Here is a 12,219-nt window from a genome sequence, read left to right as displayed (position 1 = left end):
GTGCACTGCCCCCGCGCCGCGACCGCGCTCGCTTCCCTCGCGGGGCCAAGCCCAACCCGCAGGCCTCTCTGCTCCTGAATGCTGGAGAAATGTGCACGTGCCCGATGCCCTCCTGCGATCCGGGAAGGTCGACATTCCAAAACCCGCCTGGCCCTGGCCTTTCAGAGGAGGAATCGCAGCTCGGCGTGAACTGCACAGGCGTAGCCACGCTGCAAGGCTTAACGGAGACGTCAGATGTACAAAAACGGTCTCGTGCTTGCTTGTACAGTGGAGTTAGGTGTGTGGGCTCGGAAGAGCATGCAGGTGTTCATGCGCAGGTACGGCCTGGGGGCTAGTGCAGGGTTGCATGTGGTCACACATCTGCAGGACCTGCGGACCCCAGCCTCCCAGGCTAGCATCCCTCGGGATGCCTGCGCTGTCTTGTGCCCTCAGGCAGGCCAGACACGCCCCGATTCTGGCTACCTCAGCCCCTTCTTTGACTGTGTGCCATCCTCACCTCTCTCCCCAACCTCCATCTCCTCCATCTCCTATAAAACCCTGTCTTGTCCTGCCTCACAGAGAGATTGGGGGCAGCCCACACCGCTCATCTCTGGGTTTCCCCCAACCTGCACTGATTTCCATGAGCTGTCTGCCTGGGGCTTCCCCTTATCTCCTTTAAGTCTATGCAGACGTCACCTTCTCAGGGCATAACCTTGACCACCCTCTCCAAACACCCCCTCTCACCCTCTCTGCTTCCTGTCTCAGTCGCACCAGCTGACATACTATAGACTTTCCTTGTTCATGTTGTTACTGCCTGTCTCCCACACTGGAAGAAAAGCTCATGAGGTCACAGATTTTGTCTATTTTGTTCACTGCTATGTCCCCAGCAGCTAGAGCAGTAGGTTTATGGTCCATAATAGGGAGGCAAGAAATATTTGTTCACTGAATTAATAGTTAGTGTCTGGTTGCTTTTCATGACCAGCCATGGCTCTAGGCCAAGCATGTCAAACTCAAAGGTTAACACGGGCCAAATAAACAAGGTTTAAGTTTATGTGGGCCGCAAAAAAAACACAAAAGCTTGAGTTTTCATAGAAACGTAGGTTTATTTCGATAGAGACATGCTGAATACAAAGGGCTGAAATAAATGAGTCATTGTTAACATAAAATAATAGAACATTTTAATAAAAATTAATATTTTTTCTTGAACATTAACTTATCAGACACTGAATAACCGCACTAATTAATAAGCGTAACACAAATAAACCTATTTTTCTTGTTCTCCAAAAACGAAATATTTCCTGTTACGCACACCAAACAAGTCAGTACAAGACTAATGACGTGGCAGTTGGCTGTTAAAATATTCGCTGCTAGTATTAGTGGAGAGAAATGGTGCCCCTGCACGTAAGGTGCGTAAGGGAAACAAATGCAACACAAATCAGTCAATAGCGAACATTGTAGTTTGTTAATAATAATTATGTCTAGCAGGATATTGTAAAAATGAAGTTACGACATTTTTATTAAAACGTTACTTACATACAGTTATATTGGCTGGGCCACAAAAATATTCGTTGTGGGCCACATGGGGCCGAGGGCTGCGAGTTTGACATGCTTGCTCTAGGCCAGTGGTCGGCAAACTCATTAGTCAACAGAGCCAAATATCAACAGTACAACGATTGAAATTTCTTTTGAGAGCCAAATTTTTTAAACTTAAACTATATAGGTAGGTACATTGTTATTAACTTAATTAGGGTACTCCTAAGGCTTAGGAAGAGCCACACTCAAGGGGCCAAAAAGCCGCATGTGGCTCGCGAGCCGCAGTTTGCCGACCACGACTCTAGGCAGTCTCCACCAACGATCTCAGTGAACTAAACCATTTCCTGCTTCTTGGAGGCCTGCCAGCATCTCCTGCCACATGGGCTCACTTGTCATCATCAGGCATTGGGTCTCTTGCAGCCCGTCTGGGGCTGCGATGTGACTACAGTGAGACTAAACCCCTGGGTCCTCTCCTGGCTTCCTCCCATAGCTTCCAGCTTGGGAGGAAGTTACGTAGGCCTTATAGGAGCTGTAGGCAGCTAGGGTGCCTGTCATGGATCTGTCTGCAGACCTGTGGCAAGATCTCTGGCAGAATCCTGCCCTCTGGAGCCTCTCCCCAACCGCCCTCCCCCCGCCCCTCTCCGCACAGTATCTCGCCAAATGGTGAATGCATGCTTGTCTCTTCCTGGCTGTATCTGTCCTCAGCACAGTGCCGGTAAGGGACAGGCACTCGGAATTGCACTGATGAATGAATAGTCCTCGGGGAATTCTTCAGAAACTCTTTAGCCAAATATCCTTCTGCCATGAAACTTCTACTTATTTTTTTAAAAAATAATAAATTTAATTTGTAGCACTTTAAATTTGCAGACGAATTTGCCAAAACAAGAAAGGCAGTCTGATTTACTGGGGAAAGATCAATGACTTGATTTTTATATAGTCAGCTACTTTGTGAATGCCTAGGAAGACAGCTGAGGGAAGTAGGTCACTGTTATATCTTTGGGGAGTAGAGAGCTTTCGGCATACGCTGAGATTTCAGAGCAGGAGATTGGGTGGGGTCCTGCTCTCTGCCAGCCACGTGACCTAGGTAACGCCTCACGCTGTGCCTGGGTTCCTCTCAGTGCCTGGTTCACACGCATCGCAGTGTTATAATTGGCAGGTTCTGGTCCTGGGAGGGCGGTGGGGCTGACATTACTCACTCCGTGTCCTCCCTTCTCTCCTTAGACTCAGGGCAGGGTCCTGCTCCAGACCATCTGTGCAGCTGGCATTGGTGGAACTTTTCAGTTTGGCTATAACCTGTCCATCATCAATGCCCCAACCGTGGTATGTACCTTCTGTGCCTACGATCACCAGCTGAGTGGGTGCTAGGTGAGCGCTGACAGTTGTCCCCTGTGGTGTTCAGGCCAGCATCCACTTGGCGGCACTTTCTCCCACACATCCGCCCCCACTGGTACTTCGGGTTCAAATCCAGCTCTGCATCCTCCCCCTTCACCTGCACTCCTCCTGAATCCCCGATGACTCCACCGTCTGCCCAGTGCCTTTACTCTGACACCAAGTCCTTCACTACCTTTAGCATCCAGCCGTTTCTCCCCATGTCTCTGCCAGGACCCCGGTTCAGACCCCATCTCTCCTGTCTGGATTGCTGGCCCAGCCTCCTCACTGGCCTCCCTACCTTCAGCTTCTCCCCTTCTAGATCCTCTCACGTCTGATCAAGCCCAGAACATTCTGTGTCTTCCTAGTGCCTATAGGAATGAGGACAGACGCATCCACCCGAAATCCAAGGCCTTCTGGGATCAGAGCCTGTTCATGGCTCCCGCCTTCATTCCCCAGCCCCAAGTCTTATACTGACTTGCAGCTCCCTGAATGCGCACAGCCTTCCTCAGACCCTCCTTTTGCTGAGAAGCCCTCTCTGTCCACCCCCGCCCCCACCAAAAACCCCCGCAGAAGCCCCTCAAGAACCACCCAAATGCCATCACCTTCCTGGTGCCTTCCCTCACCAGCCCCCAGCGGGACGTCACCCTCCCCTGCCCTCGGTGTGGCTGTCAGCACTCGGGCTGTGCTGGCTGTCTGGGCCCCTCTCTCCCTTTTGTTGGCTCACTCAGTGTTGGATCATCTGTGAATCCCCAGCAGCTGATGCTGGCCTGGCCCCTGTCCATGTTCATTCTGGGCCTGTGGAAAGGATGAGTCGGTGAGCCCCAGTGATAGAAGCTGCCTCTAACTTGCTTAAGGAAGAAGGGCAAGTGTCCTGTCACTTCGCTGGGAAAGATGTGGGGATATAAACCGTGTGTGTGGGGGGCGGGGCGGGGGGGGAGCTGCAGGAACCAGGCCCTAGGATGGAACTGGGGCTCTCCTGTCCCTGCCTGGCCTCATCCTCTACCCAGTGACAAGACAGCAGCTGTCACCAGACTCACTTTTTTAAAAAATATTTTTTTAAATTGATTTCAGAGAGGAAGAGAGGGAGAGAGAAAGAGATAGAAACATCAATGCTGAGAGAGAATCATTAATTGGCTGCCTCCTGCACTCCCTCTACTGAGGATCAAGCCCACAATCCAGGCATGTGCCCTGATCGGGAATTGAACCCTGACCAGGAATTGAACCCTGACCTCCTAGTTCATAGGTCGATGCTCAACCATTGAGCTACACTGGCCGGGCCAGACTCACTTTTTATCAGCTGGGAATCTCCAAATAAAAGTCCTCCTTGGTAGCTCTTCACAGAGAGGCCTGGAAAGAGTGCTTAACTGGCTTGGATCACATGCCCACCCCTAGACCAATCATGTGGTGAAGAGGGCAGAGCACTTCCATTGGCTACATCTGGGTCAGGTGACTACCAATCCTATATAATAAAAGGATAATATGCAAATAGACCAAACGGCAGAACAACTGAACAACCAATCAAAGTGTAATATGCTAATAATATGTTAAGGCTGCTGAACCTCTCGCTATGACATGCACTGACCACCAGGGGCAGATACTCCGACCGGTAGGTTAGCTTGCTGCTGGGGTCCCGCTGATCATCGGGACTGAGCAAGATGGGCCTGCACGCCCTGGAGCCCTCCCACGGTCTGTCCCTGGACACATTGTGCACTGGTGGGGTCCCTCAGCCTGGCCTGCACCCTCTCGCAATCCAGGACCCCTCGGGGGATGTCAGAGAGCCAGTTTCAGCCCGATTCCGCAGGCCATGCCCCTTGAGAGGGTGCCAGGCGCAGGGCTCATGGCTGGTGAGCGCTGTTGAGGCAGCGGGAGCCTCTCTGGGACTGATTGGGCACAAGCCTACGGCAGGCACAGTGGTGCCCGGATGAGCGGGAGCAGCAGGTAGGAGCTGCAGGCAGTATTGGACTGTGGGTTTCAGCCAATCCCTGCAGGCCACCCAGAGGGACCCCACCCGTGCATGATTTCATGCATTGGGCCTCTAGTAGGGGCTATAATTGACAATGGAAGAGAACTACTCCAAAGGAGGAAGTGGGTAGCAGAAGCCCGGGTGGGAGTACATTCTGGGCAGAAACAATTCCAGCCGCCAGCCTCTTAGAGAAAGGAAGAACTGCTGGCTTGAGAAAGGGAGGTCTGAACCGGCTGCATTTGTTTATTTGCTCACTCAACAAGGATATGAGTGCCCGCCAGGGCAGACTTACTTGTGGGGCACTCTCACGTCTTGTCTCCTGTGGGCCATCACTAGTCCCCCCCCACCCCCCCACTGGGACTTTCTTGGCCTCGGAGCCTCCCCTACCTCACTGAATGGTCACTCCTGAGGAGTTCCAGTCAAGGTTGGCTCTTCTGGGCACGTCCTTCCTCCAGGGGGACCTAGTGGGTACCAGGCTGACAGCCATTACACTGAGCTGGCCCAACACTAAGTCCCCAGCCCTCCTGACATCCTCCCTCACATCTGGTTGGGAGGCCTAAGACCCGCCAGACACTGACATTTCATCTCTAACCAAGGGAAGGGGTGTGTGGGTCTTTCCCCGAGCACAGTCATTCCTAACCTCGTGGCCTCTGTTCAGTTTCCAGAGTGGCAGCTCTGGGGGTGGGGTTGTGGGGTGTCTGAACTACCTGGCAGCAGCCCTGACCTGTGGCTCAGGCGGTGGGCAAGTCATTCCACCTCTTTGGGCCTAATTCCCAGTCTTACCAATGAACAGAGTCATGTGTTCTCCCAGACGAGGACTTGCCACAGTTGGGGTCCCAAGGAGACACGCAGCACGCTCCGGAGAAGTCAGTGGGTTTCGATACCACAAAGGGCTGAGTGGGGCGCTGAGAGCACACAGGCCAGAGGGGGTGCGGTCACAGCCACGCAGACTCAGGAGCACAGGAGGGCGGCCGTGTGGCCCAGACCCCCTTGAAAGTGACGGTGACCTTTGGCCTCCTGCTCTGTCTGCAGTTTCGTTCTCCCCGTGGGGAGAAGGCCTAGCGTGTGTAGTCCCCTCCCGGGGAGGCTGACTGGCATCTCTGTTCACAGCACATTCAGGAATTCACCAATCAGACGTGGCAGGCGCGGACCGGCCAGCCACTGCCTGACCACCTGATCCTGATCATGTGGTCCCTCATCGTGTCTCTGTACCCCCTGGGGGGCCTCTTTGGAGCGCTGCTTGCCGGGCCCCTGGCTGTCATGCTGGGAAGGTAAGTGCTTCCTGTGTACCCCCAGTGACCTTTACTGAGGGTCACCCCAGTCTGCAGGCTGAGGAATGCCTGTAGTTTCACCATGAGAGTCACAGCTCAAGCGGATTTGGTAGAGGGAGGAGTCTGCTGTGTGAGAGGGAGGACTCCAGTGTCTAGTTCCACATCTGCCAACAAATGCTATTTGTAAACAATAGCCTCATTTCCCCCTTTGGGCCTCATTTCCCCCTTTGTAACCAATCTTTTCTTTCTTTTGTTTTAAATATATTTTTATTGATTTCAGAGAGGAAGGAAGAGGGAGAGAGAAATAGGAACATCAATGATGAGAGAGAATCATTGATTGGCTGCCTCCTGTACAGTACACCCCACACTGGGGATCAAGCCCACAACCGAGACATGTGCCCTGACCAGGAATAGAACCGTGACCTCCTGGTTCATAGGTCGACACTCAACCACTGAGACACGCCAGGAGGGCTACCGGTCCCTTCCTTTTACAAGGGAGTTTGAGGAGAGGGGTGCTTACTCTGAGGGATAAAGCCATACATATCAATCTGTCATTTCAAGCTGTGGGGCAGGCAGGAAGAGAATGGTTTGAAGTGCGTTGGGACATACCACGTGTGACCCAGGTACAATGGCTAGTGGTCATTTCCACCCAGTCGCTTAGAGTCCTTAGCACAGTTCACACACACACCCACACACACACACACACACACACCCACACACACACGTCTGATTAGGGCTGGCTGGGGTTGCAGAGAGGGCTCCCCAGGGGCCGTCCCTCTGGACTGACCTGAGCCTCCCTTGCCTGTGCCCCACTCCCCCCAAGGAAGAAGTCCCTCCTGGTGAACAACGTCTTTGTGGTGGCCGCGGCGATCCTGTTTGGCTTCAGCCATAGAGCAGGCTCCTTCGAGATGATCATGCTGGGGCGGCTGCTCATGGGAGTCAGCGCAGGTATGGGGGGGGGGGGGGGCATCTCACCTGCCTCTCCCTTCCTGCTCATTCTTTTATTCTCTTCGTTCACTAATTTATTCTCTTTATCCGTTGATTTACTTTTCACTCATGCCTACCTTAATTTTGCAAAAATGATTAAGTATGGTTTATCTAAAAAGGCTCATATAACTAGACATTGAAAGTGGATATAGGAGCCGAAACCGGTTTGGCTCAGTGGATAGAGCGTCGGCTTGTGGACTGAAAGGTCCCAGGTTCGATTCCGGTCAAGGGCATGTACCTTGGTTGCGGGCACATCCCCAGTAGGAGATGTGCAGGAGGCAGCTGATCGATGTTTCTAACTCTCTATCTCTCTCCCTTCCTCTCTGTAAAAAATCAATAAAATATATTTTAAAAAAAAAGAAAGTGGATATAGGAAAATCAAAAAAGTTGTATAGGGATGTGAGGACAAACATTCCCAGACCCACACCAACAGGGGGGGTCCTGTGTTTGAGTAATGCGCTAAGTAGGCATGAGCTTCCTGGCAGCCAAGGTGTAAAGGCATCTAAGATGAGTTCTCTGATCTTCCAGACCAGTGGTTCTCAACCTTCCTAATGCCGCGACCCTTTAATACAGTTCCTCATGTTGTGGTGACCCCCGATTTCATTGTTACAAATTGAACATAATTAAAGCATAGTGATTAATCACAAAAACAATATGTAGCCCTGGCCGGTTTGGCTCAGTGGATAGAGCGTTGGCCTGCGCACTGAAGGGTCCCAGGTTCGATTCCGGCCAAGGGCACATGCCTGGGTTTGGGGCTCAATCCCCAGTAGGGAACCTGCTGGAGGCAGCCAATCAATGATTCTCATCATTGACGTTTCTCTCTCTCTCCCTTTCTCCCTTTCTCTCCGAAATCAATAAAGAAATATATTTTTTTAAAAAACAATATGTAATTATATATGTGTTTTCCGATGGTCTTAGGCGACCCCTGTGAAAGGGTTGTTCGACCCCCAAAGGGGTCGCAACCCACAGGTTGAGAACCGCTGTTCCAGACAGAGGCAGAATAGCCTGTTAGGGGCTCCTCAGTTTTGGGGGCCTGTCACGTGAGGGAGCAGAATTTTGAGCACATCCATCTGGGCTTTTAGGGGTTCCCATTAATAAATCCCCTCTTGACTCCCTGCTGTGTAAACAGCCAGGTGTAAATGTCTCTATTAGGGATCTAGTCCAGTAAAACAAAGTATGTAAAAGTGTAGTGGCTTAAAGCAGCCAACATTCATTGTCTGATGGTTCCTGTGGGTCGGGACCTGGGAGTGTCTTAGCTGTGGCTCTGGCTGGGTTCTCTTGAGGCTGAGGTCACGCTGTCAGGCAGGGCTGCGGTCACTCAGGGTTTGACGAGGCTGGAGGACCTGCTTCCAAGATGCCTGTTGGCAGGGGGCCCCGTCCTCAGCCTGTGGGTCTCACACGCGGTGGCTGGTTTCCTGCAGCGTAAGCGATCCAAGAGAAAGAAGAGTGTGTGTGTGTGTGTGTGTGTGTGTGTGTGTGTGTGTGTATGCTCAAGGAGGGGGTCCCAATTTTTAAAAAAATATATTTTATTGACTTCAGAGAGGAAGCGAGAGGGAGAGAGAGAGAGAGAAACATCAATGATGAGAGAGAATCATTGATTGGCTGCCTCCTGCACGCCCCCTACTGGGGATGGAGCCTGCAGCCCCGGCATGTGCCCTGACCGGGAATAGAACCATGACCTTCATAGGTCGATGCTCAACCACTGAGTCACGCCGGCTGGGCTGTTTTTTATGTCCTAATCTCAGAAGCCAGACACCGTTAGTTTTGCCACAGTCTACTTGTGAGAAGTGAGTCACTAAGAACAGCCCACACTCCAGGGAAAAGGAACTGGGTCAGACTTTGTCTTTGTGCCCCGAGGACGAGGACGAGGACCTAGCACAAAGGCTAGGTCCCCACCTGCTTGGAGGGAGAGCAGGGCACCTCTGAGGCTTTGGCCATCGACGCATCACCTTGTTCCCAGCTCCCTGCACCCAAATGAGACCCGGTTCCTGATCCCAGGCCAGGCAGGGAGGGACCGGCACTCCCAGCAGGTGGATGATGCTCAAATACTGGCCTCCTAGCGTTTGGCAGCTGTTGCCGTCTGGGGTGGGCAGGGGGAGTGCTGTCCGGTTCCGTTCTCCCGCTGGTTGCCTGGGTGCCAGGTGTCTCTGGAGAAGTCAGGGTGAGGTGAGCACTGCAGAGTAGTGGTCACTGAAAGTGTTGCTGTGAGAGCCGGACAGCGGGTGGGCATCGGATGCTGCCCTTCCCTTCTCCCATCACCCGCTCAGCTCCCTCGGAGCCCTTTACATTCAGCCCAGTGACGGGGTCTAGAGAGATTCGATGACCAGAGTGGGACTGTGGTGAGGGGACAGGATGGGGCTGATCTGAGGAAGACTTCTATCTCAGAGGTCCTGGGGGCCGGGAGGGGGGGGGGACCTGGAGTCCTGCTGGCCCTAGAGCAGGTGGGGGGTGCTCTCAGCCTAGGGGGTGAGGGAGCAGCCCTGTGCCAGGATCCAGTAGATGAGGTGCCAGGAGGTGGGGAGGCAGGCCCGGGCATTGCGGGGAGGGGGTCCAGCCTGCGGTCTGACTGTCTGCGTGCACACGGCCAGGTGTGGGCATGAGCATCCAGCCCATGTACCTGGGGGAGAGTGCCCCCAAGGAGTTCCGGGGAGCCGTGACCATGACCTCAGCCATTTTCACTGCCCTGGGGATCGTGATGGGACAAGTGGTGGGACTCAGGTAAGTGCCCGCCATGTGCCAGTAAAAGCCCTTCTTTGCCTAGACTCCTCACCACCTATGACGTAGATGAAGGCATGGCTTCTTTGTATTGCGGTATTGAGACCTGTCCCCTTCCATCTGCCGGTGCACAAAACGGTTCTCAGTGAGCCACACTTCAGTGTGAATCACCCTTCTCATCAATCCTCTCCAGAGGAGGAAGCAGAAAGCAGGTCTTGACAGACAAGAGGGGGAAGGTTTGGGCTTTTGAAGGGGAGCATGTCTCGGTCGTCCCAGAAAAGAGAGGAGAAGGCCAAGCCGGGAGCCCTGGGAAGGGAGTTGTCAGGGAGAAGGTGGGGCCACAGCCGTGCCTGGGCTGGGGTCCTTACCTGGTGGGAGGGGTCTTGGTGTCCAGGCCCAGAGCTGGTTAGGAAGAAGCACAGAGCCATGCAGACCCTCTGCCCTCAACAGGACAGGCAGGCAAGTTGCGGGGTGGGGAGCAGGTGGATAGGGGGCAGGGCTCTGGCATGGAGGTGTCTGGCTGGCCTCTCCTCTGCCTCTCCAGGGAGCTGCTGGGTGGCCGGCAGGCCTGGCCCCTGCTGCTGGCCAGCTGTCTGGTGCCTGGGGTGCTGCAGCTGGCCTCCCTGCCCCTGCTCCCCGAGAGCCCGCGCTACCTCCTCATTGACCGTGGAGACACCGAGGCGTGCCTGGCAGGTGAGTCCCGGACCTCAGGTCCCTAGACCACTCTCGGCCAATGGGCGCCTCTGCCCAGAGCATGGGGGTCCCCTTTTCTCAGGGAAAGGTTGTCCCTCTCTCTGAAGGTCCGTCAATCCCTTCAAAACCCCAGGGCGGTGCAGAGAAAGCTCCCACACACGTGCAGGATGAAATACCATGTGCGACTTCCCTGGCCCAAGGCCAGCGGGGTGCTGACGGTCTTATTCATTAGCTATGGCCACAGTCACGATGCCCCAGAACAATCCCCAAATCTCTGGCTTAAAACAACAGTCACTTACCCCAACCAGGTGGCTCAGTTGGTTGCAGCGTCGTCCCGTACACCAAAAAGGTTGCAGGTTCGATTTGATTCTGGTCAGGGAGACAACCGATCAATGCTTCTCTCTCTCTCTCTCCCCCTCTCTCCCTAAAAATTAATAAACATATCGTCTGGTAAGGATTGAAAACAACAACAATCATTTACTTTACTTTCCATTTATTTACTCACTGGGCTGGCTGCACAGCTCTGCTGGTCTTAGCTGGGCTGGCTCTGCTGTCAGAGGCAGCTGAGGACTGGCCCGTCCAGGCTGGTCTGGGCTGGAGCAGTTCAGCTCTGCTGCACATGCCTCTCTCTCTCTTTCTGTCTCTCTTTCTCTCTTTAAAAATATGTGTTTATAGCCCTCATGGTTTGGCTCAGTGGATAGAGTGTCAACCTGCAGACTGAAGGGTCCTGGGTTCGATTCCGGTCAAGGGCACATGGCCGGGTTGCCAGCTCGATCCCCAGTAGGGGGCGTGCAGGAGGCAGCCGATCAATAATTCTCTCTCATCATTGATGTTTCTATCTCTCTCTCCCTCTCCCTTCCTCTCTAAAATCAATAAAAATATATTTTTTTTAAAAAAAGAAAAAGAAAGAGGTTTGTTTTTTTATTAAACTAACCTAGCAAGTTTGGAATAAGTTAAATCTAATTACAATTTGTTCCTTCTGAAGGTTTTTTTGTGCTCATGTCTTTTTTTTTTCAATCTTCACCCAAGAATATTTTTCCATTGATTTTTAGAGAGAGCGGAAGAGAGAAGGAACGACAGAGAGAAATATCGATGTGAGAGAAACACATCTATTGGTTGCCTCCTGCATGAGCCCCGACCAGGGCCTGGGCCTGGGAGGAGCCTGCAACCGAGGTACGTGCTTGCATTTGTCCGGCCTCCTCACCATTCTCTGTCTGGTCTTGGAACCGATACATAAGTCACAGGTCTTAGTTATGGCGGCACCCACTCCTTGTACCAATTCACTGATCGGTTTTCCATTTCTGCCTAACAATCGCTGCATCTCTGTGGCCAACAACAGAAGCAGCTGCGGAGCTCACGCCTCTGTGAGTTCTCTGGGGTTGGCTGATGTAGGGCTGGGTCTGGCTGGTGGCTCTGCCCCTTCCGGTCACTCCTGCAGGCCTACTGGGCATCGGCTGATCTGTGCGCTACCAGCTGGGCAATCTCTGCTCCTTCTGGCACCACTGGGCTAGCCTGGCGAGATTTTATAATGATGGCCAAATAGAAATGAGCCAGGTCCCTGAAGGCGTGGGCCGGAACAGGGGCCTGCCCTCCCCACAGACTCATCCAGTCGCTGTTTCGTTGGCTGGATCCACCGAATCCCGAGGTTCTAACGTCCTTTCTGGTCCATGAGGCTGCGGACAGGGCCCGGGAGATCATCCCATCTGA

At 53.2% G+C, this 12,219-nt stretch overlaps 1 protein-coding gene across 1 annotated transcript in view; it reads left to right on the top strand.

The window, feature by feature from the left end:
• Nucleotides 1–6: 6 nt before the first annotated feature.
• The window catches only part of SLC2A11 (solute carrier family 2 (facilitated glucose transporter), member 11), a 14,294-nt gene continuing 2,081 nt past the window's right edge, over nt 7–12,219 (top strand). The window contains exons 1-7 of the mRNA XM_014547023.1: nt 7–317; nt 2,734–2,832; nt 5,957–6,117; nt 6,941–7,065; nt 9,693–9,822; nt 10,364–10,512; nt 11,565–11,590. Of these exons, the coding sequence (XP_014402509.1) occupies nt 90–317; nt 2,734–2,832; nt 5,957–6,117; nt 6,941–7,065; nt 9,693–9,822; nt 10,364–10,512; nt 11,565–11,590 (918 nt within the window). The 5' untranslated portion in view covers nt 7–89. The remainder of the gene's footprint in view (nt 318–2,733; nt 2,833–5,956; nt 6,118–6,940; nt 7,066–9,692; nt 9,823–10,363; nt 10,513–11,564; nt 11,591–12,219) is intronic.

This window comes from Myotis brandtii, unplaced genomic scaffold (genome assembly GCF_000412655.1).
Source record: "Myotis brandtii unplaced genomic scaffold, ASM41265v1 scaffold463, whole genome shotgun sequence".
NCBI lineage: Eukaryota > Metazoa > Chordata > Mammalia > Chiroptera > Vespertilionidae > Myotis > Myotis brandtii.
Note: the sequence above shows the minus strand (reverse complement) of the source record. Positions and strands in the feature narration are given on the sequence as shown.